Source organism: Pongo abelii, chromosome 21 (assembly GCF_028885655.2).
Source record: "Pongo abelii isolate AG06213 chromosome 21, NHGRI_mPonAbe1-v2.0_pri, whole genome shotgun sequence".
NCBI classification, from domain to species: Eukaryota; Metazoa; Chordata; class Mammalia; order Primates; family Hominidae; genus Pongo; species Pongo abelii.
Genome location: NC_072006.2, coordinates 39659045 through 39683654, shown reverse-complemented (window position 1 = coordinate 39683654; position 24610 = coordinate 39659045). Strand labels below are relative to the sequence as shown.

General features: G+C 50.9%; 1 protein-coding gene and 1 long non-coding RNA gene across 19 annotated transcripts in view; one reads left to right on the top strand and one right to left on the bottom strand.

Annotated features, from left to right (window-relative positions):
* Nucleotides 1-1721: 1721 nt before the first annotated feature.
* Nucleotides 1722-6744, top strand: LOC134760781 (uncharacterized). The gene is made up of 2 exons (XR_010138749.1): nt 1722-4684; nt 5060-6744. It is a non-coding gene; the product is annotated as an uncharacterized LOC134760781 (long non-coding RNA).
* A 744-nt stretch (nt 6745-7488) lies between these two features.
* The window catches only part of CEP250 (centrosomal protein 250), a 57028-nt gene continuing 39906 nt past the window's right edge, over nt 7489-24610 (bottom strand). For all 18 annotated transcript variants that reach the window (XM_024238895.3, XM_024238891.3, XM_024238892.3 and 15 more), the window contains 11 exons: nt 22670-22808; nt 21326-21668; nt 20677-20798; nt 19220-19340; nt 17454-17575; nt 14420-17035; nt 11576-11689; nt 11237-11392; nt 10382-10483; nt 9377-9436; nt 7489-8099 (listed from right to left, as the gene is read on the bottom strand). In XM_024238895.3, the coding sequence (XP_024094663.2) occupies nt 7836-8099; nt 9377-9436; nt 10382-10483; nt 11237-11392; nt 11576-11689; nt 14420-17035; nt 17454-17575; nt 19220-19340; nt 20677-20798; nt 21326-21668; nt 22670-22808 (4159 nt within the window). In that variant the 3' untranslated portion in view covers nt 7489-7835. The remainder of the gene's footprint in view (nt 8100-9376; nt 9437-10381; nt 10484-11236; nt 11393-11575; nt 11690-14419; nt 17036-17453; nt 17576-19219; nt 19341-20676; nt 20799-21325; nt 21669-22669; nt 22809-24610) is intronic.

The following is a 24610-nucleotide window of genomic DNA, read 5'->3' as shown; positions in this document are numbered from 1 at the left end:
CCTGAGTAGCTGAGATTACAGGCGCGCACCATCACGCCTGGCTAATTTTTGTATTTTTAGTACAGACAGGGATTCACCATGTTGGTCAGGCTGGTCTCGAACTCCTGACCTTGTGAGCCACCTGCCTCAGCCTCCCAAAGTGCTGGGATTACAGGCGTGAGCCACCGTGGTTGGCCCAAACTGGAAATATTGTGAACTCGATTTTCAAACTTTTTATTGTGACAAAATATACATAAAATTTACCATTTAAAAGTTATCAATGGCAATAAAGTTCAGTGGCATTAAGTATGTTCACATTGTTGTGCAATCATAACCTTGTTGAACTAACAATTTACAAAGTACATTTTCTCCCTCTGTCATCTGAACAGCCATAACACCCCATTAGCAATGATCAGCCCTGCAATCCAGATTATGTTGTTTTTTGTATTTTTTTTTTGAGGCGGAGTCTTGCTCTGCCACCCAGGCTGGAGTGCAATGGTGCGATCTCTCAGCTCACTGCAACCTCTGCCTTCTGGGTTCAAGCAATTCTCCTGCCTCAGCCTCCTGAGTAGCTGGGACTACAAGGCGCACACCGCCACCCCTGGCTAATTTTTTGTATTTTAGTAGAGACGGGGTTTCACCGTGTTGCCCAGGCTGGTCTCGAACTCCTGAGCTCAGGCAATCTGCCTGCCTCAGCCTCCCACAAGTGCTAGGATTACAGGCGTGAGCCACTGCGCTCAGCCTGATTTTTGTCTTCTAAATACTTTTTTTCCACTAAAAGATTCTAGGGCTAGACAAGTACAAGAACACTTGGACATTAGATTTGCGGCAATTTGAGCATCAAAAATAGCAACTGTCATGATTGAATCATAGTGAATATATAAAAAACTTTGAGCTCATAATGATACTCAAAGAGAAAGGGAAAACTGGCGGTGGCTATTACCTCAACCCCTTACTCTGAAAATTGGTAATTAAAGGTGTGTGTTGAGGGAGCATTTATCCTGCCTTTTTGGTAGAAACAGTAGTTCAGGGTAACCAAATAGCCTCAGTAAATGAGTTTCCAGTTGCTGTGTATCTAAAACAAATATCCACCGCATGCTGCCCTCTTGGCTGCTCAACTACCACACACAACCTAACAAAATGCAAACATCCCACATAAACCGACATCCCTGACACATTGTGGTGTACCAGATGTCTAGGAATGAGGTAGCTCAGAGTCAGGATCCGAGAATCCCCAAAGGTGTAGGCAGTGCAGCATCGTGTCCAGATACTGGACCCGTTATGGCACCACATAGACAAGTTACTATTTTAGAGGAATAAAGTGAGCCAGTAGAAAAACATAGTTAAAAAAAAAAACCCGCTGCCTCTGAAGAGGAGTTTGAGAAGAATGAGGTGGGAAACTGCTATCTTCTTTTCTATTTAATTTCCTTTTTTTTTTTTTTGAGACAGTCTTGCTCTGTTGCCCAGGCTGGAGTGAGTGCAGTGACATGATCATGGCTCACTGCAACCTCGACCTCCCTGGGCTCAGGTGATCCTCCCACCTCAGCCTCCCGAGTAGCTGGGACTACAGGCACATCATCACACTGAGCTAATTTTTATTTTTTTTTTGCCCAGGGTGGTCTTGAATTCCTGAGCCCAAGCAATCTGCCTGCCTGGGCCTCCCAAAGTGCTGGGATTACAGTTGTGAGCCCCCAAGCCCGGCGCTGTTTAATTTAATTTTTTTTTTTTTTTTTTTTTGAGACAGGGTCTCACTTTATCACTCAGGCTGGAGTGCAGTGGTATGGTCTCGGCTCACTGCAGCCTTGACCTTCCAGGTTTGAGCGATCCTCCTGCCTCAGCCTCCTAAGTAGCTGGGACTACAGGCACGCACCATCATTCCTAGCTAAAATTTCTTAACGACGTACATGCACTTGTTTCATTTTAAATAGACGACAAGAAAGTCTACCAAAGAAAAAAGTTTGGATGCATGGGAAATTTATTTTTAACCCTATTACAACGTTTTCCTATAGACTCTATCCTCAAGAGGAACCAAAAAGCTCTTGCTTTACTCTCCCTGCCTCCAGCTTGACAACCCTACGCTGTGAATAGGCAGCTCCTCTCTCAGATATACACCATGCCAGCTTTGGCACAGGGTGGTGCCCCTTTTCATTCTTATCTCCATCACCCTTGATTGCCAAGCCTTCCCTTGGCAGCTGGACCCTGGGCTGAATGCCAAGATGAAGGACTCTATTGGGCATCAACCCCTTCATCAACCTCAGGGAGGCCACAGGACACATTGAATGCCACCTCTCCTCTTAGCTTTCAGCCCAGCCTTTAGCAGGGCACCCTTGAGGACTGAATAGGTCCAGAGGGAGGCAGGAGCTAAGGTGATGGAAGGAGGTGTTCTGCAGACAGTTGAGGAAGGGATGGAGGCCAACAGGAGAGGGGAATGTAGAGTCTGTGACTATGGCTTCCCACTTTTCTCAGTGCCCAGTGTCTGAGTCAGCATGCCACTTGCCATGTGCTCTGCCCTGTGGGACAAGAATGTAGCCTTCAATGGGGGGGTTTGAGCTTATGCTCACCTGTGGCTGACGTTTCTGCTGTCTGCTCAGACGTCTAAACTGAATGAATGGATAACACCTGCCATTGCTCCTGGACGTACACCTTGACTCCACACATCCCGTGCATCCAACTGGCTTGACACTTTGAAAGGGCCTTCAAGTCCTCTCTTTGTCCAAGATGCTCTGTTTGACTCTCTCTGGCCTCATTTAGAGCAGCCAGTGGGTCTCTTCCGCACAACTGGGTCATTCTGCAAACTTTCATCTGTGTCCAGGTTCTGTGTGCCTAGAGGTGAGCTCCTTCTCAGAGCTCCTTGTGGAGCTTTGTTTAAATGAGTATTTGCCAAATGACTGAATAGCTGGGGCAGGAGCAGCAGCCAGCCAATCTCATTCACCAGGTAATGAAGTCGGGCAGACAAACTTCAGATGGCCCTTATACAGGGAAGAGAGTTATAGCCAAAGGCTCCATCATGAATCATCAAACCACATGCAACAGCAGAAGCCGAGGCCATCAGTCAGCTAGAATGTGAGACTACTCCTGGCCAGCAATCTGACCTGCAGGGCTGGAATGTTCATAGATATGGGAGAGGTTTTGATAGGAAACCAAGACAGGAGGTGCAAGGGCAATGTGTGGATTATTAATCTGGCACTGAGTAACAGCCTTCCCTGATTCCCTCACCCGAACAACTAGTAGTAATTAAGAATCACATTTGAATATGAATTCTCATCCCCCTCCCTGGCTCTAAATAAATGGCCATGTGCTGGGAATAAGGGTTACCCACTCTCTCAGATGACACATCACACAGCCTTGGCAGAGACTCATCTCTCCTCCTACCCCCGACCCATTCAATTATTTTACCTCCAAGCCCACCCACCTGAGCCAAGGTTCAGGCCCTATAAGGGCATATATAGAGCTGGTAGTATTGGCAATGAAAGGCTAAGAAGAGGTCAGAGTGTCCACCCTGTGACCAGGCTACTGATGTAATGAGTTGGGTGAGATCAACTGACCAGGAGCACAGTCCAACAAAGTCTCACCTCTCATCCTCACCTCCAGCAGGGTAGAGGGAGTAAAAGGGCCTCAGGACCCCATGTTTTTGCCCTTCATCCTCCCTTACCTGCTTCTTAAGTGTGGTGAGCAGAGTTGAGCTTGCACTCCTCCTCAGCTGTGCCCAGAATCATGTGGAGGGGTCTCTTGGTTTGGAGCACACTGGCAGCTCTTGCTTCTTCCTCTTCCCTGCCCCTGTCCCCTGGCCCCATTCCCCCGCTCTGCAGGGTACTGGGTCAGAAGGCAGGAGGTGAAGTATTGCAGGGTGGACAGCTGAAGGTGTCATCTGCCCCAAGGCCAAACTAAAAAAACCAGGAATCTGTCCCATGGGCTGAGATGAGGCCTGCAGGCAAAGCCTCAGGCCTGGAGGTCAGCTTGCTGCTTTTGTGGCTGGGGTTTCCCACCCCACAGGTACTTCTAGAAGTTCTGCCACTGGCCCCAGAGCTGCAGAGGTTCTGTGGCTGCTCAATTCAGCCCCGCATCTACAAAGCCTGCCTTCACCAGCACAGTGTGTCTGCCTGGTTTGATCAGCACTTCAGATGGGCCCTGAAGCCCCAATGCAACTGGAGACCACCCCATCTCCAGAGGCCGGCGGATGCTCAGTCCTGGGCTCCGGGCTGCATCCTCTCCTTGATCCCTTCCTCTGCTGGGCCTCCAGGTGCAATGGCTCCAGCCTTTCCTTGGTACTGGAACCAGGGGTGAGTGATAAACAATCTGTGTTCTTCTCCATAGGCACCAATGCTAGGACACCTAATCCAATTCCAGCTGGTCAAGAAGCTACTCCAACTGATCCCCACCTCACAGCTAGACCCTGAGCTCCGATTCTGCCAGTCCTGGGCCATGCGTATTTGGAATAAAGGATAACCATCACTGAGCGCCACACTGTGCTCAGGTGGGGGCAGGAGGGTGAGGGTGGGAAGCAGCACCACTCTGTGAGCCCCAGTGCCTTCCTATCTCTGTAGAATGAAACAGGGTCTATTCTGGGCTTTGAGAATAATGTGGACAACAGAACCCCCCTCCGCTTAAAGCACCCCGAATACTCATGGCCTGCATGAGAACACCCACATGCTGTGGGTGTCGAAGCCTCCAGACCTGGTGTGGACTGCAATGGTTTTATCAGGCGGTATGACCAGTGGGGGCCTCAGACCTGGCGCAGACAGCCTTTGGCACTTTGGTGTCAACATTGATCTTGCCCTCCCTGTGCAGCTTGTAACTGTACACTTCCCACCCTCCTTATCTCAACATACACCACCAGCTTCTCCTCCTTTAACGGGTACATTCATGCCAGGCAGTTTTTCTGCCTTCAGCGTGCTGGCAGTCCCATGTGGGAAGCAGAGCAGCAAAGGTCCTTGGGTTGGGAGGTGATGGTCACTGCTCTAACACACAAAGCACGCGGGATCCTTGAGAGAACAGGGGCAGCACCCGCCAGACCTCAGCACTCCCCGGGAACAAGAACATTGCCCAGCCTCTGATGACTCTTGTCCCCTTCTGCTTTCAGGCCTTTCCAGCCAGTACCAGCTTCTATCAAAGCAGACAAGAAGATTAGGAAGGGGGAAAGTTTTCTGCAAGAAGATAACCTCTGTGGCTGAGCTCTAACCTCTACTCCTGCATGTTCTGGCGACCAATTGCACCTTCCTCAAGTACATCCACGAGAACTGGCTGGACTGCCAGGGACTCCTTCCATCCGCTGGATTCACCATTCTGGTTATAACCTGCCACATGTGACAAGGTCAGGAAAGGAGGCTCTGGCCTCATGCCCTTAGGCAAAGTTGGGTCCCCCCTGGATGACACATATTCCTTCCTTCACGCTTCCCCACTTCAGGTCTCTTTGGGTCTGGAGCTGATGAAAACAGCAGTTGTCACCATTATTGGTGGGACACTCCACAGAGGCAATCCTGCTACTGGGCAAGGAAAGTGTACTTTAGAAAGCCGGAGCGGAAGATCGTCCACAAGCTCGAGTGTGAGGGCAAGACCACGGTCTACACCTGAACTGAAGGCCAACCCTGCTCTGAATATCTGGTGGGGAGGGGAGACCCTAGGCCGAGGTCTGTAATGGAGCTGGGGGGCTCTTGAGGGTTGGATGGAAAGAGAAAAGCAAATACAGATTAGTCTAGTCCTGAATAAAGACCCTGCTTGGCAGTCTCCAAGATGTCTTTCAGCTGGGTAGGTCCTGGTTCGTGACCTACAGAAAACGATGCGGAGAAGAAACTCTAAGGTAAAAAACAGGGACCCTCTGTCAACCTGAGCCTGAGAACCAGGGCTGGAGGACGTAACAAGTGAACAACCAAGAGAAGTCTTGTCTCTGACAACTCCTAGCACAGAAATGGCCTAAAGGGCTGGGCGCGGTGGCTCATGCCTGTAATCCCAACACTTTGGGAGGCCGAGGCGGGTGGATCACCTGAGGTCAGGAGTTCGAGACCAGCCTGACCAACATGGAGAAACCCTGTCTCTACTAAAAATACAAAATTAGCCAGGCATGGTGGCGCATACCTGTAATCCCAGCTACTCAGGAGGCTGAGGCAGGAGAATCGCTTGAACCCAGGAGGTGGAGGTTGCCACCGGTGAGCCGAGATTACGTCATTGCACTCCAGCCTGGGCAACAAGAGCAAAACTGTCTCAAAAAAAAAAAAAAAAAAAAAAGAAAAAGAAAAAGAAAGAAATGGCCTAAAAGCCAGGTAAGGATTTTGAGCTACAGGGAATCTGACTGGAAGTAGGGACCAGGACAGCATTTCTGGGGCCCCAGATCCGTTTCTGGGACTTCAGAAGTTTTCACTAAGCATCTGTTGCTGAGCTGCATTGTAGGTTTCTGGAACAAAGCTCTAGCCGCTGTGAACAGCCCCATTTCCACTCTGTGTGGTGCAATGAGACATAATGGGGCTCAGCCCCAAATTAGGAGGTCTGGGTGAGTGGGTGATGCTCTTACCCCCCCCAGATTCTTGGCTAGGTCTCAGTTCCATCCCCAGGCTTAGTGAAGAGGAATTCCAGATTATGGTGGGAGTGCCAGAGGAAGGTAATGGCCTGCTTCTTTAAGGAAAACTGTTCTGGTTGGGCATGGTGGCTCACACCTGTAATCCCAGCACTTTGAGAGGTTGAGGTGGGAGGATCACTTGAGCCCAGGAGTTTCAGGCTGCAGTAAGACGTGATTGTGCCACTGCACTCCAGCTTGGAAGACAGGACAAAACCCTGTCTCTTAAAAAAATAAAACAATTTTTAGGCTTTGAGGAGGTTGCCAGCAATAGGTCTTAAGCCTGTGAGCTGGGTTCTGTCCAGCCTCCACTAGGACCAGTCCATGGGTGAGAAGTTCTGCCACAGTCCATCCTTCTGATTGGCTTGACACATGGTTGGACTACAGGCGACCAGATCAGTTCCAGCTGATATGCCCAGGAAGGGACATCTCAAGGACATTCACCCAGAGTAGAAGAGGAATGAGGCCATGTGGAGCTTCTGAACTCAGACTCTGACTTTAGCTAAAGGTCAATGCTGTGTTTTTGAGGCTCCAGAACTTCTTTTAACCCTCCATAATATCCCTGCTCAACCCACCCAAGCTCAGCCCCAACCCCCTGCCACAGTCAGACCAGTCTTCTCACTGTGTGCTTGGCAACACCTCCGACTCCACTCCATCTTTCAAGGGCCAGTTCGTGCCTCCCTTCCTCAGCCCCTGGAATTTCTACAGTTCTTCTAGTCAGTACACAGAATTGCCTCTGACTCATAAATGAGTGTTAGCCTGTTCTCATCAACTGGACTGCAGGCTCTCTGTGGACAGGGGCTTTGTCTTGTGTGTTTTCTGTAACCCTTCCCTATCACAGTGCATGGTGTACAATAAACGCATGCTACCTCAACAGGAATCTCTGGCAAGTTCTTCCCTGATAAACCCCCTTGATGTGGTGCTGCCACCCAGCTGCATAAGTGGAGACAGCAGCAGAAAACTAACGCAAAGATCCCAGGGTTTATTGTTGAAGAGGAAGTTGAGGGAGGCGGTGAATTGCTAGGAAAATAAATTCTAGATGAGAGGCAGTACATGTCCCTCAGCCAGGGCAAGGCACTCCTCTGAGCGATTCCATAGGGAGCAAGCAAATGCAATTTGCCTCATTCCCAGGTGAGTTGGGGCCCTCCCCAGGGTTGAAGATTTACTTCCTCTTCCTGGGAACACCTGCTGACCTGGGGCCCCTGGGTGCCTAACAGAGCCAGGCTTTTCCTTTGGCAAACCTGTAGATGTGCAGAGGGGCTGTGACCCATGGTACAGTCTTCTGTCTGTGTGCTCCTGGCTGCGGCTGCTACCTGGAGGCGGCTTGGGTAGTGCTGGGGCTGGGGTGTAGCAGGACTGGCCCTGGGGATGTCAGACTTTGAGTCAGGGACTCATCCAGCCTGCGGGTCTCTGCCTCCAGGACAGTGGCCTCAGGGGCCTGGGCCACGGCAAGAAGTGAGTGTGAGAGGCTGTGGTGCAGGCCTGCTAGCTCACGGCTGGTCTGTACTGAGCGGGCGATGTAGTCCTGCTTCTGCTTCCGCTCTAAAGTCAGCTGAGCTCGCAGCAGGGCCACCTGGCGGGCAGGAAAAAGAAGAGGGAGAGCAGCTGAAGGCCCTGAAGTTGTCCCAGCTCTTCCTGCTCTGTGTTCTGTGACGTTGGTTGGATGAGCATCTGAATCAACTCTACCACATACACGAATCTCAGAAACAGGCTTTAGAGGCGTACAGGAAGGACCCTTAGGAATTCTAGAATCCAGTGATTCTCAATCCTGGCTGCACATGTGACTCAAATAGGGAGCTTGAAAACAACAAAGCTATTCATCAACTTCACTGAAAGATAATTTACATGTGAAAAATGCCCAATTTTAAATGTACATTTTGATGAGGCTGATAACAATATATACTCAAGTATAACCACTATCTGACTTTTTTTTTTTTGAGACAGAGTCTTGCTCTGTTGCCCAGGCTACAGTGCAATGATGCAATCTTGGCTTACTGAAACCTCCACCCCGCCAGGTTCAAGTGATTCTTGTGTGTCAGCCTCCTGAGTAGCTAGGATTACAGGTGTGCACCACCACGTCCAGCTAATTTTTGTATTTTTAGTACAGACAGGGTTTCGCCATGTTGGCCAGGCTGGTTTCAAACTCCTGACCTCAAGTGATCCGCCCGCCTTGGCCTCCGAAAGTGCTGGGATTTCAGGTGGGAGCTACCACGCCTGCCTTTGACTTTTTAATAAAATAGAAAAACATTCTGAGTTTAATAGAATTCAAAGTAATAGCTTAGGTCTAGCTACAGAGTCAGGCCCTGCCAGTAGTGACTACTGATTTCTGAAATAGGCTCAGAAATAAAAAGGTAACACTTATGACTCCTGGGCCTTGAAAGGGAGAGTGGACTTTTAGGTGAGGCCTAAGAGGCAGGAAGGCTCTTCAGGTCGCTTCTCTGCGAATGGCGGCTCGAGCTGAGCTGTGTGGCCTGGAGCCTGTGCTGGTGCCTGGCTCCTCTGTCTGGGGCGCTGGCAACAGTCTTGGCTGCGAGGGCACCTCTGAGGGCAGGGATGCCAGGATGGCTTCGCTTGCTCCCACCTGTCCTAGAATCTTCTGCCTGCTCCTCAGCCCTCTTCCTTCTCCTTTTCCTTTCTAAGTATGGATTTGGAAGTCGGGGGCCAGGATCATGCTTTCTTCCCCACTCCCACCCAAGGCATATGAGAGATGGGGTTGGGGCTGGGACTATTTTTGCCTCCCATGGAGACTGAAGTTCTCTGAAGGCAGGAACTTCCCCTCTCCCTGCTGGAGATGTACAAAGGGCCTGAGTGCAAGGGAAGGAATATGGGTTTAGAAAATCCAGAACATACCTCTTTCTGCAGTTCAGCCACATACTTGGCATCTGAGTTCCTCTGTCCTCCTCTCCCATCCTAAGGAAGACAAACCGCACTCTTGTTGGAATAGGCCTTCCCACTCTGGGGTTTCTGCAAGTTTCCTTGCAGAACCTCATCACAATCTTAGGGGCCTGGGCAAGGGCTATGGGCCAGAAGCATCTGAACTCAGATTGGACCTCTATGGGGCAGCAGGCCCTGAGGCAAGGAGGGGCCCCACACTAGCATAATGGGCAATGCCATGGAGACCTGACACAAAACATGCAAAAGGCCTGGATGGCATTTGCTTCTCTGAGGCATGTTTTAATTTAACCGAAGTACACCATGTATCTGCTTTGTGCTAGCCCTGGGCTGTGAGCTAAGGATGCAGAGAGGAAGACACGGTGCCTGCCCTTGAGAACTTTCATTAAAGGACAGGGGATGGAGATCTAGTGCTCAGCCACCATAAACAGCTGCAAGCCTGTGTCTGTTGGCAGGGATACCTCACATAAACGAGTGGTTTGGGGAGTCTTCCCCAAGCCTCTTACCAAAAAAAGGGACACTGTCTCCAGGAAAGACCATGGACCCTAAGCCTATAAACTCAACATTGTAAAAAGGTCTAAGAGATCAAGCTGTGATCAAGCTCCTAGGCTCCTCAGGAGCTGGCAAGCACCACATAACCCCATACACCAGGGATCCTAAGCAGAGCCCCATGAGCCCCACTCCCGGGCCAGCCTGTGGCACTGGTCTGGGAGTGCACAGATCTAAGTCCCTCAGAAGACAGGGCCACTAGCCCTGATGCCACCCCAACCCCCACCCCAATGTTGGGCCTCCTTCTCAGGGCAGAGACAGACTGAGCTGTGCCGAGCAGGGCAGAATGCAGTCAGGAGGGGCTCTCTGGACTAGCTGAAGTGCTGCTGGCCCGGGATATGCAATGAGGAGGGCTGAATTTCTGGTGGCTGGGGTTGGGCTCTCTAAGGCTGCAGTTGAGGAAAACGGGTAAACCTGCTGTGTGGGTGAAGAAGCCGGTGCCTCGCTGATCTCCAGGGACCCTGCCTGGGCCGCACGCACGGCCTCCCTCTTCAGCTTCCTCCGTTCTCGCTCCACCTGCCAAGGTGCAAATAAGAAATCAGGGCTTGGCTTGGCTCTGTGGCTGGAGCAGAGCTGCCTTTCTCCAGAGGTGGCCAGTGCCTGTGCAGGTGTATGAGGGGACAGTAACCACAGGAAGAGAACTCCTGGCTGAGGAAGGCACAGCTAGGGCAGGCCTCAGTGCAAAGAAGTGCTCCTGAAGCAGAAGAGGCAGGGCCAGGCTCTCAGGCCTCTGGAGCAAAGGCCAGCAAACTTCTCCTGCAGTAAGTACTGTAGGCTTTGTGGGGAAGAGCAGGGAAGCAGCCATAGACAATGCATGGCTGTATTCCAATAAAACTTAATTTTCAGGGCTGGGCGTGGTGGCTCACACCTCTAATCCCAGCACTTTGGAAAGCTGAGGCAGGCGGATCACGAGGTCAGGAGTTCAAGAGCAGCCTGGCCAACATAGTGAAACCCTATTTCTACTAAAAATACAAAAATTAGCCAGGCATGGTGGTGCATGCCTGTAATCCCAGCTACTCAGGAGACTGAGGCAGGAGGATTGCTTGAACCCGGGAGGTGGAGGTTGCAGTGAGCGGAGATCGCGCCATTCCACTCCAGCTCTAGGAGACAGAGCAAGACTCCGTTTCGGGAAAACAAACAAACAAACTTAATTTTCAGAAACAGGCAGCAGGCTGGATTTGGCCCACAGGCTGTAATTTACTGAGCCTATGCTCTAGGGGCCACACGAGAAGTGGAGATGCATGCCCACTGGACAAGAAGAAGGGTCACCTGCTCCAAGGTGCTCCGCAGCTGGACATTGTGGCGCTGCAGCCTGCTCCTGTCAATCTCCAGCCGGGCCACCGCTTGCTGCAGGTGTTCAAGCCTTTGTCTCCATGACTGCTTCTCCATTCCAGCAGGACTAGGCTCAGCCTCCACTCCTGAGACCTGTGGGAAAGACCTATGAATCTCACCTGGGCAGCCCCTAAGACAGGTAGGGAACAGACAGAGGACACACAGACCAATCCCGCAGGTTTAAGCTTCAGGAACCCAGTTCCCAAGGGAAGGGGACAAACCTCTGGACAGGAGCTCCCTGCTGGGTCACCTGTTCCCCCACAGCCCTCAGCTTACCTCTCCCAGCTGCACATCCTGCTCCCCTCTGGACCCCAGTTCTGCTGTGCTGGTCGCACCTGGGCTGTGTAGCCGCTCCTTCTCCAGAGCCCGTCTGGTGAGCTCCAGTTCATCCTAGGGAACAGAGGTATGGAGCAAAATCACACCTTGCCAACCTCATATCCAGACCAACCCCTCATCCACACAAACAGCGGTTCAATGTTCTCCTCAGGCTTTTGTCTTATTTTTCCTAGAGGCTCTGAGTCATTCTAGTACAGAACCTTCATTTTACAGATGGGTAAAACAAAGGAGCAGAGGGGCTCTACTCAAGGATATGTGGTGAGCTAGCAAGGAAGCTAGGATCAGAGACCCCAGCTCACTTCACATCTCCTAGAAGGCTGAGCAATGACTTAGAGCACTAATGTGCTGTGGGAACAGCATGGACTCTGGAGTCACACAGGGTTGGGTGCCCTGTGGAGTACCCAGTGGCCCATATAGCCACTCAGTGGCTGTATGACTCTAGTCAAAGCACAAGCTCTCCCCAAACCCCAATTTGCTCATTTATAAAACGACTACATGCACCATGAAACATGGATCAAGTCCTTAGGTTAAGTCCCTTTGGATAAGTGGGGAAGCCTCATGCTAGATACTTTCTAGGCGTCCTGTGGTTCATAAATGATAACAGTCAAGAAGAGATGAACAAGAGAAAACAAGTGTATGCATGTGGATGCGGGTTGCTTGGGAGAGAGGAAGAGCTTGGTGATAGAAAGCCTGGGCTCTAGAGGCAGATGACTCAGACCTCATTTCAGTCCTGCCATTTATGGGTCTGTTTTTTTTGAGACAGAGTCTCGCCCTGTGTGTTTGGAGGTGGCAGTGGGTGAAGTGACTCTGACCAGAGTTATGTTATTGAGTGAATACTGCTCAGTAACCCAAGAGTATGGGTGGGAAGTGCCCTCCTGCCCAATTACATACCTTACTTTGGCTGTGCCTGTAAGAATGGGCCTGAACATAGGAAAGGAGGTCCACTTAGTGCTTTCTTCCTAAGCAATTCATACATATCATGCCATGTCATACCACCAATGCCTATTTTACCGATGAGAAATTGAAGATCAGAGTGAAGGCATTCACTCGGGGTCACACAGCTGATAAGCCGCACTACTGTATTTCAAACCCTGTGAACTTTGGAGTTCACAGATGGACCTCCTTCTCCTCATATTGCCCTTCACCAAGAGCAGAGCTTTGTGAGTTCCCAGAAGGAACTCTCTGGGGGACTGTGTGTCTGGGGTTCTCCGGGGCTCAGTCAAGGCACCAGGATGTAGAGTCTATTTCCCTGGAAAATTGAACTGGGTGTCTTTTGGCAAAAGAGATGATGCCTCTCTCTGTTGAGCCAACTTGGCTTTTCTGTTTGCCTGCTCTCTGCAGGTCTTGTGCTCAGTACAGGGGGTACAAAGGTGACTAAGACATGGTGTTTGACCTTGAGGTTAAATAATACACCCTGAAGTCCTCTCCTAAGCCCACTTCCTCTCTCACTCAACATTCTGCCTATAAGAAACCCATTTGTTCTAACTGTTGATGACTCCAAAGTGTCTCTGGCTTCAACTCCATCCTTCAACTTCAGATCATTTTACTGACCTGCCCACAAGGCTCCTCCCTCCATTTCCAAACTGACCTCATCATTCATTCCACTCCTCTTTCTCACACCTGCTTCTCTTCATCTTGGTGAACAGGGACCTGAGTGTCATCTTTGACTTCTTTCTGCCCTCTTTTTATTCCTCCCACCTCTTAGCCAATCAAGTCCTACCTCTCAGACCCACCCACATGTCTCCATTCACACTTTCCATCTTAGGGCACAAGCTCTTCCCTGAACTTCCCAGTACAGCCTCCCAGTGGGTCTCCCCAGACCTGCTGTTGCTCCACACGGCAGCCTGAGCAATCTTTCTGAGCTGTATGTCTGATCACATCACTCCCCTGCCGCAAACACTTCATGTGCTTCCCACCACCCAGGTCCTCAGCATGACTTGTAAGCCCTGACAGGTGTGGCCCCTGCTGTCTTCCGATCTCTTACCAAATCCTCCCTCTGTCCCATGCAACCTGAACCATCTACACAGATACTGCACTTGTTTTCGCCCTCTTTTCCTCTTCCCCTGAATGCTCCTCCCCAACCTGTGCTTGGCTAGTTCCTTACTGGTCCCTTCACGTCTATTTTTTTTTTTTTTTTGAGACGGAGTCTCGTTTCTTTGCCCAGGCTCGAGTGCAATGGCATGATCTCGGCTCACTGCAACCTCCGCCTCCTGAGTTCAAGCAATTCTCCTGCCTCAGACTCCCAAGTAGCTGGGATCACAGGCACATGCCAGCACACCTGGCTAATTTTTGTATTTTTAGTAGAGACGGGGTTTCACCATGTTGGCCAGACTGGTCTCGAACTCCTGACCTCAAGTTATCTGCCCGCCTCGGCCTCCCAAAGTGCTGGGATTACCGGCGTGAGCCACTGTGCCTGGCCCAGGTCTAATCTTAAACACCGCTTTTACCAGAAAGCCTTTCAGGACCCACTCCCAGGAAAGGGTGGGCATCCCTCCAGCATGCCTGGGGCATACTAAACTTCCCCCATTAGGCACCAACCACACTGCATTATCATTGTTTACCCACTACACTGTGAACTCTGTGAGGGCAGGGACTGTGGGGGTCTTATCCTCTCTGTATCTCCTGACTAGCACAGTAGCCTGAATCCCACCGATGTTGAGGTGCTCATGATCTCAGCTTTCTCATACCCCTGAGGTGCCACAGGGCCCAGGGTGGTGGGCAGTCCCTGAGCTCAGCCAGACAGGGGTGTGTCCCGTGGCCCTTACTCCCCATGGAGTGACTCACCTGCAGCCTTTGCTGTTCTGAATCCCGCTCCAGGACAGAGGCTTGTAGGAACATGGCTACCTCCTGCAGACTGCTGACACTGGCCTTGGTCTGCGCTAGGGACAGTGCCAAGTCCTGGGCCTTCTCCCTCCACTCAATCTCCCTGGCTTCTGTCTGTCTCAGGGCTGCCTGTAGCCGCTCCAGCTCCCGCTGCAGCCTGGGCTCTAAAGAATCAAGTTTTAGAGATTGTTCCTCCATTGGGGAGGCTTTGTGGCTGTGGGGTAAGGCTTCCAGGTTGTTCCTTTGCTGGGTCTCCCTCAGCTCCAGAATCTCCTGTTCCTTTTGGGCTAGAGTCAGCTGTAGCTCCCTTACACTCTGACGAAGGCCCCTTATCTCCTCCTCTTCTCTCTCCTGCCCCAGATTCTGCTTCTCTTGGATCATATTCTCTTGGACCCTCTGGGCCAGAGACTTCTCCAGCAGCTGCCCCTGTTCCTGTTGATGTCTCAGCTCTTCATCCCTCTGGGCAAGTGCCTGCTGCAGCTGCTGCATGTCCTCCTGGTATCGGAAATCCTGGTCCTGGATCTCACCTTCTCGTGTCCTCAGGGCCTCCTCCAGCTGCCGAGTGTGTGCCTGGCAGGCATCCAGGGCAGCTTGCAGGGTGGCAGTGCTGGCCTCCAGACTGCGGCTCAATTCTGCCTGCTCGAGGAGATGCTGTTCTTTCCCCTGCAGGGCAGCATGAGCCTTGCCAAGGGCCTCCTGCAGAGCTTCAGCCCGGGCCCGGGCAGCCTCCTCCTGATGCCGGGAGGACTGACTTTCTGCCCGCAGAGCTTCCAGCTCCTGGTCCCGTTCCTTGAGCACTGCCTGGGCCTGCAGCCAGCTGTCCTGCAGGGCCCTGGTCTCCACCTCATGCTCCTGTGCCTGCTCAGCACACTGCTGCTGGAGGGCCAACAGAGCTTTCTCCTGTTCCCGAGACTCAGCTCTTAGGTCTCCCAGCACCTCCTCCAAGGCCTGGACCCGCCGTCCCTCCACTGCCAGCTCTTCCTCGAGCCTTCGTGCCTGTTCCTTGTGGTCCTGAAGCTCTCCGTGACGCTCCTTCAGTGTCATATGGGCTTGCTCCAGAGCTCCCTGGAGGGCGTTTGCCTTTTCCTTCACCCTCTCCTCCTGTCCCTGGGCCTGCTGCTGTTCTTGCTGCAGAGCCTCCAGTTCCTGGTCCTTCTGGACTAGGGCTCTCTGGGCCTCATCCAGTTGACTCTGAAGTGACCGCTCCTTCAGCTCCCCTTGTTCCCTGGCTTCCTGCAGTTGCTGCTGCAGGACCACTATTTCCTGCTCTCGCTGGGACAGGAGGAGGCTGGTCTCACCTACCTTCCTGTGCAGGCCCTGGAGCTGCTGCTCCAGCTGGTCTTTGAGCTCCTGGAGTTCGTGGATATGCTCCTGCTGACATTCCACCTCTTTCTCCTTATCACGCAGGATGAGCTTCATGTGCTCTAGGCTCCCGCGCTGTGCTTTACTCGGGCCCTTCCCTTCCTCTGCCCGTTCCTGCATCAGCTGCCTCTGAGTGGTCAGCTCCCGGCCTCGCTCTCTCAAGGACAGCTTGATCTGTTCCAGGTCCTCCTCCAGGATCTTGGTCTGCCGGGTCCTTTGATCCTCGAGAACCTGAATCCTCTCCTTCTGCAGCATCAGCTCCTGGTCTCTCCTCTCGAGATCCTGAGTCAGATGCTCTTTCTGCCTCCGCAGCTCCTCGATCTGTTCTCGCTGAGACTTCACCTCCTGGTCCCTCTCCTGCAGCTCTCTTGCCAGAACGGTGCTGTGGCTCTCCAGGTCATGGATCTGGCTGCTTTGTGCCTGTAGCTCCTGGCTCCTTTCTTCTAGGTCCAGCGTAAGGTGGGTCAAAGCCACTCTCTGGGTTTCCCTCTGGCCCTCCAGCTCCTCGATCAGTTTTTGCTGGCACTCCATCTTGTGATGGTTTTCCTCCAGTTCCAGGGCCAGGCATTCCAGAGTAACCAACTGCTTTTTCAGATCCTGCACCTGTCCTCTCTGGGACTCAATCATTTGGTCCTTCTTCTCAAGTTCTAGAAGCTGATGCTCCAAGACGTTCCTCTGAGTCTCCCGATCCTTCTCGAGCTCTCTGATCTGCTCCCTCTGCACAGTCAGCTTCTGCTCTCGCTCCTGGACAGCCATGGGCAGATGCTCTAAAACAGACCTACACTTCTCTAGCTCCTGAATCTGTTCTTGCTGCAGATCTACCTCTTGGTTCCTCTTCTTCAGGTCCAGAGACAGCAATTCCAAAGCAGCCTTCTGCATTTCCCGTTGCTTCTCCAGTTCCTGGATTTGTCCCCGCAGAGTCTCCACCTCCCCTTCTCTTTCAGCTAGGGTCTGGGTCAGGAGGGCCAAATTCTCTTGCAGAGCCTTCCCTTGGGCCACCTTCAGTTCGCCCTGCTCTTGCAGAGCCTGGGCTCTCTCACGCTCACTCTCCACCTCCTCATTTTTCAGCTTCAGTGCTGAGCGAGCCATTCTCAGGTCTTCTTCCAGGACGCCAGCAGCACTTGCCTGAGCCCTGGCTTCTGCGACAGCTGCTTGCAGGTGTTCCACCTGGGCTGTCAGGTTCTTCTTGGCTGCCTGAAGTAACTCTCGCTCACCCTGGAAGACAAGATGAAAAGCCACTTTAGATTACACTTTCCTGCTACTGTCACCCCAACACCGACCCTTTTCTTTATTTTGTGGCACTAGCAGTGATAAGGACTTGGGCAAAAAAGTGGTGGTATATTCCACTTAAGCTGATACTGTAAAAGGGCATGCCTACCACCTCCCAGGACTCTGCTATGCCCAGGGGAGATGCTGGTCCTTCAGGACAAGCGGTAAAAATATCAACCTTAATTCAGAAAAAGCAATTGAAGGAGGATTCACTGGAACCTGAATAATGGCCCCCAGGGACAGGGAGACAGCCAGAGGAACTGATAGACTTGCTGAAGGAAGTGGGACACATGACCTCAGGCCGAGGTGGGCCCAAGGGACTACTCCTGAGGCAAATCCCTTCCTGAGACCAGTACCACTTTACCTGGGCTTCCATTCGCTGTAGCTCTGCTCTCCGCAGGCGACTCTGTAAGGATGCCATAGTTTCATGTAGTTCCATCAGCTCAGATTGTAGGGAGTTCTGCTTTCCTTCCCACTTGGATTTCTCTTTGAGGAGAGGAGAGAGAGTGGAGTAAGACCCATGTTTGGGATATAGAGGCAGATGGAGGATGGGGAACAGATTCAAAGGGGAGGAAGGCCAAGGAGAGAATTATATCCAGTGTCCTAGAGACATCAACCATCCGCCAGCTGCTTCTATTTGCCTGGCAGCACTCCCTGCTGCTGCCAGACCCAGCACTGCCTGGTAATCATCCCAATATGTCCTCATCCTCATCACAGAGAGCCTTGGCCCTCAATTCCAGACAGGGTTGAGCCAGATGACACTGGAGGTCCCTTCTAGCTCCCAATCCTATAATTGTGCAGGAGCTCCTAGAGACCCGCGTGGCTCTGCTGGTTGCCCACCATTTCTGCAACAGGCGTTGGAATCCCATTATTTTTGTGGCTCTCAGGGAACCCTTAAACGGCCTCAAAACAGGCCCAGACCCAAGGTCTCCTCTTTTTTTCTTTTTTTGAGACAGAGTCTTGCTCTGTCACCCAGGCTGGAATGCAGTGGCACAATCTCAGCTCACTGCAACCTTCACCTCCCGGGTTCAAGAGATTCTCCTGCCTCAGCCTCCCGAGTAGTTGGGATTACAGGTGCCCACCACCACGCCCGGCTAACTCTTCTCTTTTACAGTAGAAACTTGAGCTTCAAGACTCTTCCTCTCCTATCCTTTGTAAGGAGTCATGACACTTTCCAGTCCTTGGCTGGCACATGGATATATCCTCCCCAGATCCCCTCTCCTTGCTTTCTCCCAAATAAGCTCATAATCCCTCAGCTACCAAAGGCTAACTTGGAGGACATAGTTGAAGATGATAAAAATAAGTAACATGGATGGCAAAAGATGCAGTTTTATAATGTTCTTACAGTCCTGGCCCTGGGTCTCCAATTTTTAAAATTTTTAAATCTACGGAGACAGAAAGTGGAAGCCCAGCCATTTCCTTCTTTCAGTTCATCAAATCTGTTCCTCCTAATCTCTTCTTCCAGGATGGGCCTCAAAGGCCAAGCAAAGCAGAAAAAATAGTTCAAGGGGGTCAGCACCCCTTTGGAAGTGCATCTAGATATCAGCTCACAGTTCTGGGTAAATAATGGAGTGCAGCTGGGCGCGGTGGCTCACGCCTGTAATCCTAGCACTTTGGGAGGTCGAGGCAGGCGAATCACTTGAGGCCAGGAGTTCAAGCACTCCCTGCTGCTGCCAGCCCCAGCACTGCCTGGTAATCATCCCAATATGTCCTCATCCTCATCACAGAGAGCCTTGGCCCTCAATTCCAGACAGGATTGAGCCAGATGACACTGGAGGTCCCTTCTAGCCCTCAATCCTATAATTGTGCAGGAGCTCCTAGAGACCTGGGTGGCTCTGCTGGTTGGTGAACATGGTGAAATCCCTGTCTTTACTAAAAATACAAAAAAATTAGCCAGGCGTGGTGGCGCATGCCTATAATCCTAGCTACTCAGAAGACAGAGGTTGCAGCGAGCCGAAATCGTGACATTGCACTCAAACCTGAGTGACAGAGTGAGGTGCCGTCTCAAAAATAAAATAAAATAAAAATAAAATAAACAGAGTGGCTGCTAGGCCTGTGCCTGCCACTTCTGGGCTCCCCACCTATCCCTTCTCCTCCCTCTGAATCTCCTGCCTGTCTTGAGCTTCTCACCTTCCTGATTCTGGGAGAGCTGTCTCTGCAGATCCTGCAACTCTGTGTGGACCTGGCTCTTCTCAGCCTCAGTATCAGTTAGACGCTCTTCCAGTTTCTGGACCTGATCCCTCAGAACATCCTGGGAAAGGAAGGGCATGGCTAAACGTGAGTTCCTCGTCTTCCACAAAGCAATGCAGGGCTCAAGCTCTCTCCTCATTCTCAGCTTCTGTGGTGGGCCGCCATTGTGGACCTACTCCCAGATTGCCGGGTTACTTCCTCTGAACACATGTGTATTTAGCTCCCTGAAGTGATGACAGGCTCTGCTCCACTTGGATGGAGTGAGATTCCATCCCCTTCTGACCCATCTATGTCTTTCGAAACAGAGCTCCTGCTCAAAGTTAGCCCAGGGGTCACCTCTTCCCTCTCAACACTCCTACTTCAAAGCTTAGCCCAAAGGTCATCTCTTCTTTTCCTTCTGACCCTTCCCAAATCAGAATGAATTGCCCCCTCCTCCTAGTTCCAACAGTGCATCACTTGCATCTGTTATTGATCCAATTAATTCTCTCAGTTTTGCTTTCCAGTAGAATGCAGTTTGGTTCCTCCACCATGTCACAAGCCTTCTTTAGGCAGAGATCAGGTCTTTCTCCTTTTTGTATACCCAGCCCAGAGTGGCTGACATATGGATGACACTCAATTTGTATTGATTGACAGGCTCACTGTGAGGTAGAATTTATGAGCTCTTTCAGACCTAGGCCTAGAACATGCCTATAAATGCCAACTTCAAATCTCAGTGGTCAATGATTTCTAGGGTTTCTCTTGGAAGCCTGGGTACCAAGAATAAATTCACGGCTGAGTGGAAAACGAGGGAAAACAATGCCATACATCTGCCCAGGGTTTTTTTGTGTTTGTTTGTTTGAGATGGAGTTTCACTTTTGTCGCTCAGCCTGGAGTGCAATGGCGCAATCTTGGCTCACTGCAACCTCCACCTCCCGGGTTCAAGTGATTCTCCTGCCTCAGCCTCCCAAGTAGCTGGGATTACAGGTGCCCACCGCCACCCCTGGCTAATTTTTGTATTTTTAGTACAGATGGGGTTTCACCATGTTGGCCAGGCTGATTTCGAACTCCTGACCTCAGGTGATCCACCTGTCTCAGCCTCCCAAAGCACTGGGATTACAGATGTGAGCCACCGTGCCTGGCCTACCCAGGGTTTTTTTGGTTTACAGGGTTCATTCAAGATCCTCTCTCATCTAATCCTCAAAACCCTAAGCAGGCACTATCTGCCCTACTCTGCAAGGGAAAACAAGGCCCAGGAACTCCAAATGCTTCATTTGTGGTTGCCAGGTGGTAAGTGATAGAGGTGAAACTCATTCCAACTTGATCTCAGGAATAAAACAGGTCAAACTGCTTCATACGTCTTTGCCTCATGCTTTTCGAGGGATGTAAAGAGTTCAGGAAAGGGGAGCAGAGAAACATACCCGGGTCTGCTGAGTCTTCCACAGGTCTTGATGAAGCTTGTGGAGGGCAGATGCTACTGCCTCAGCGGAGAGAGCAGTCAGTAGGGGCCCTCTCTTAAAGAGGCTCCTAGCTCCATTCTGGTCTGAAAAAATGAAGAAAACCTCCTCACCTGGCTGCCACTATGAAAAGAAACAGCCAGACCTCCCCAGACACAGCCCTGTCCTTCCCACTGGTCCCTCCTCTCCGCAAAGAACCCCTTTCTCAGCAGTTCACTCATCACATATTTTCTCCATAAGTATGGGCCAGGCACTATGGTGGGTGCTAGATTAATGCCAGCTATCGCTTATTATGCACTTAATAAGTGCCAGGAACCGTGTAAGCGATTCACATCTGCAACCTCATAACTCTTTGGTGAAATTATAAGGTAAGTACTTTTAACATCCTCATTTTGTAGTTGAGGAAAATCAAGCTCAGAGAGGACAGGTGACTTGCCCAAGGACACATGGCTAGCAAACGGTAGAGCTGGGGCTTAAACTCAGAATTAATTCCCAAGTACGTAATCTTAACCCTGAAGCAATATGGCCTAACAAATAGCATTCCTCTCCCTTTCCCCTGCGAGCCAGGCCTGGCTTTGGCCCAAAGGACCTAGTTCTGGGGAGGTTGTCTCACCTGGCTCAAGGCCCCAGAGGGAAGGAGCAGAGTCTCCCCCACCACTCAGCTCAGGCCTGCTCTCACAAACAGACCCCAGGGCCTGCTGCAGGACAGAGTAGAGGCTGGCCAGCTGGGCCTGGGCCTGGTTCCTGGGCTGCTGCTCTGTGGCCAGTGCTTCTAGCTGGCTCTCTGTGCTGCGCAGTCGCAGCTGTAGTTGGGCTGCCTTGGCTTCCTGGGCCCACAAGGAAGCTCGCAGCTGCTGCTCCGTGATATGAGACGCCTCCAGCTCCTCCAGCAGCTGTGCTTCCTGGGCCAGAAAGTCAGCCTCCTTTTCCTTCACCTCTTGCCTTAGTAATTCCATCTGACAAGGAAGAATTGTACATACTATAAGCAGGAAGTGGATACCCTCTCCTCAGGCCTTCCCAGGCCAGACCCCACTCAATCCTTGTACAAACTCTGATCAGGGCTGGGAGGATTTCAGCTCAGCTCTCAGGCAGGTAGAGGGGCTCTGAAATGAGTGTTATGCTAGATCTAACACCTGGCTGCCTGCCGACTACTGAACACATGGGCCCAGGCTGCTATGCTAATGGCTTCAGCCCTGGCTTCCTGGGCAGATATGCTGGCTCCCTGCTATGATCAGAACTCTGCCCTGAAACCCCGACGCTGCGCCTAGTAAGACCAGTCACAATAACATAGCTACCATGTATTGAATGCTTATTGTGTTCCTGACACTTTATATATTCCTATAATGGTTATAGGAATTAGGAACAAGAATTATCACCCTTGTTTTATGGATGAAGAAGCTGACATTCACACAATTAGAAAGCTTACATTCAAACTCAAGACTGTTGAACAGCCAAACCTGTGTGCCCTTAACCCCTGCAATCCACCATCTGGCTCTTACACCCCATTCCTTCCCTCCTAGTTCCATCTTTTTTCTGTATACAACATCTGGGGTTCTGATGGGGGCAGACTGAGTCCCTGGAAGTCTTGCTGCTGCCTGCCTGATCTGGAGTATTTCTGGTTGCTCATTCTCCCTGCTACATCTTGCCAACCAGACCCAGCATACTTTGAAGTGGCTGTGCTGGAACCAGGCCTGCGTGGGCTCCACCCCTGTGTGCACTTTGCTCTGGGCTGTCAGGTTTCCCACAGGAGCCATGCCCATCTCTGGGTCAGGTTCCCAAGCCCTGCCTTGTCTAGACCTGGCTTCCCCCTCTGTAGGGGTGTTGAGGCACCAGCCTATCCTGTAATCAGGAAAAATAGATGGGTCCTCTCCATGAGACGACTCAGAGCAATCAATCCACCGCTTCAGAATCAGGCTTCCGCCGGGGATGCAGAGCTCATAACCAGAGTGGGAAGTACCTGGGCACTGAGCTCTTTCTGTTCTCCCTGGGCCTCCTGCATGTCCTGGCGCAGGGCGCTCAGCTCTTGTTGTCGAATAGAGTCAGCTTCTTGTAAAACAAGGAGTCTCTGTTCCTTTTCCATCAGTGACAGAGTCAGGCTAAAAAGAGAGGGGTCAGAGTGCCGGGCCATTCTCTTAGGGAATGAAAAATTATCTTCTCATCTGAGGATTCTAAACATAGCATTAATAATCAAAATAGAAATAGTAATGATAATGATTATGATGTAACAATAAAAGCTATCATTTATTGAGCACTTACTATAATAAGTGCTCCTAGGTACTTCCTGCAGATGATGCCCCATTTCAACCTCACAGGTATTTTTTTTTTTTTTTTTTTTTTTGAGTCAGAGTCTTGCTCTGTTACCCAGGCTGGGGTGCAGTGGCACGATCTCGGCTCGCTGCAGCCTCTGCCTCCCGGGTTCAAATGATTCTCGTGCCTCAGCCTCTCGAGTAGCTGGGATTGCAGGCATGCACCACCATGCCTAGCCATCAACCTTATTCTTCTCTGGCAAATTTCACATATACCTTATATTAGTACCTCATGTTCAACATGTCCAAATCTTCCCCGTCCTTTCCTCTCCTCCCATCCACCCAATCATCTCCTACTATGTTCCCTAGCTCAGTGAATGGCACTTCCATCCACACAGTGTCCCAAAGTAGAACCTTGACTACTCCAGAGTTCTCCCTTCAACCTACCTACATCCAATCTATGATTATATACAATTGATTCTAACTCCCTTAACATCCTTTAAATCTCTTCTGTTCTCTCCTCCTCTTCTCCACTACCCTACCTTGGTTTAGCTTTAGGATCTCTCATCAGGACAACGTACCAGCCTAACTTGTCTTCCTGCCTCTAGTTTCATCACCAAAATAATGTGACCCTTCTCAAACTGTGTTCTTTTTTTTTGTTTTTTGCTTTTTGCTTTTTTTGAGATGGAGTCTTGCTCTGTCACTGAGGCTGGGGTGCAATGGTGTGATCTCAGTTCACTGCAACCTCCACCTCCTGGTTCAAGCAATTCTCCTGCCTCAGCCTTCCAAGTAGCTGGCATTACAGGCACCCACCACCACGCCCAGCTAATTTTTTTTGTATTTTTAGTAGACACGTTGGCCAGGCTGGTCTCGAATTCCTGACCTCAAGTGATCTGCCCGCCTCAGCCTCCCAAAGTGATGGGATTACAGTCGTGGGACACCGCACCCAGCCCATCCCCTTCTCAAATTCCCACAGCACTAAGAATACAAGCTGCTCTTCACTCTGAATGGTCTTCTTTCACTCCTGATGTCTCATGTCATTACAATCCCTTCAAATACATCATAAGTTGGATTGTATCAATTTCCCTGCTTAAAATTCTCCAGAGGTTTCCCATGAAACTCAAATTACGAACTCCTTGCTGTGGCCTACCAAATCCTGAACGCTGTGGACCTGCTCCACATGCCACTCTCCTTATTCACCAGGCATGCCACCCTCCTTATTCACCAGGCATGCCACTCTCCTTATTCACCAGGCTCCAACTCCAATCCAATCAGGCTCCAGCCACTCCTTCAGTTCCACCAAACACTGTCAACTTTTATCTGCCTCATGGCCTTTGCATATTATTTCTCCTCTTACAGAATAGAACTCCCCCTCACCCTTTTACATGGGTAGCTCCACTTCATGCTGAGTGCTCAGTTTAAATGCAACTTCCTGAGAAAGGCCTTCCCTAACAACGGTTCTAAAGTAGGTCTCTTCTCTCTCTCACCCTGTTTCCTCTATGTGTCATAACCTGTAATAATTTGAGTTATTATTTGATTAATGTCTTCCCCACAAAACTATAAATTCTACTGGGGCAGGGACCATACAGTCTTGTTTATCACTGTATCCCCAAGCATGGTGCCTGGTGCATAATGGGTGTTCTCGAAATATT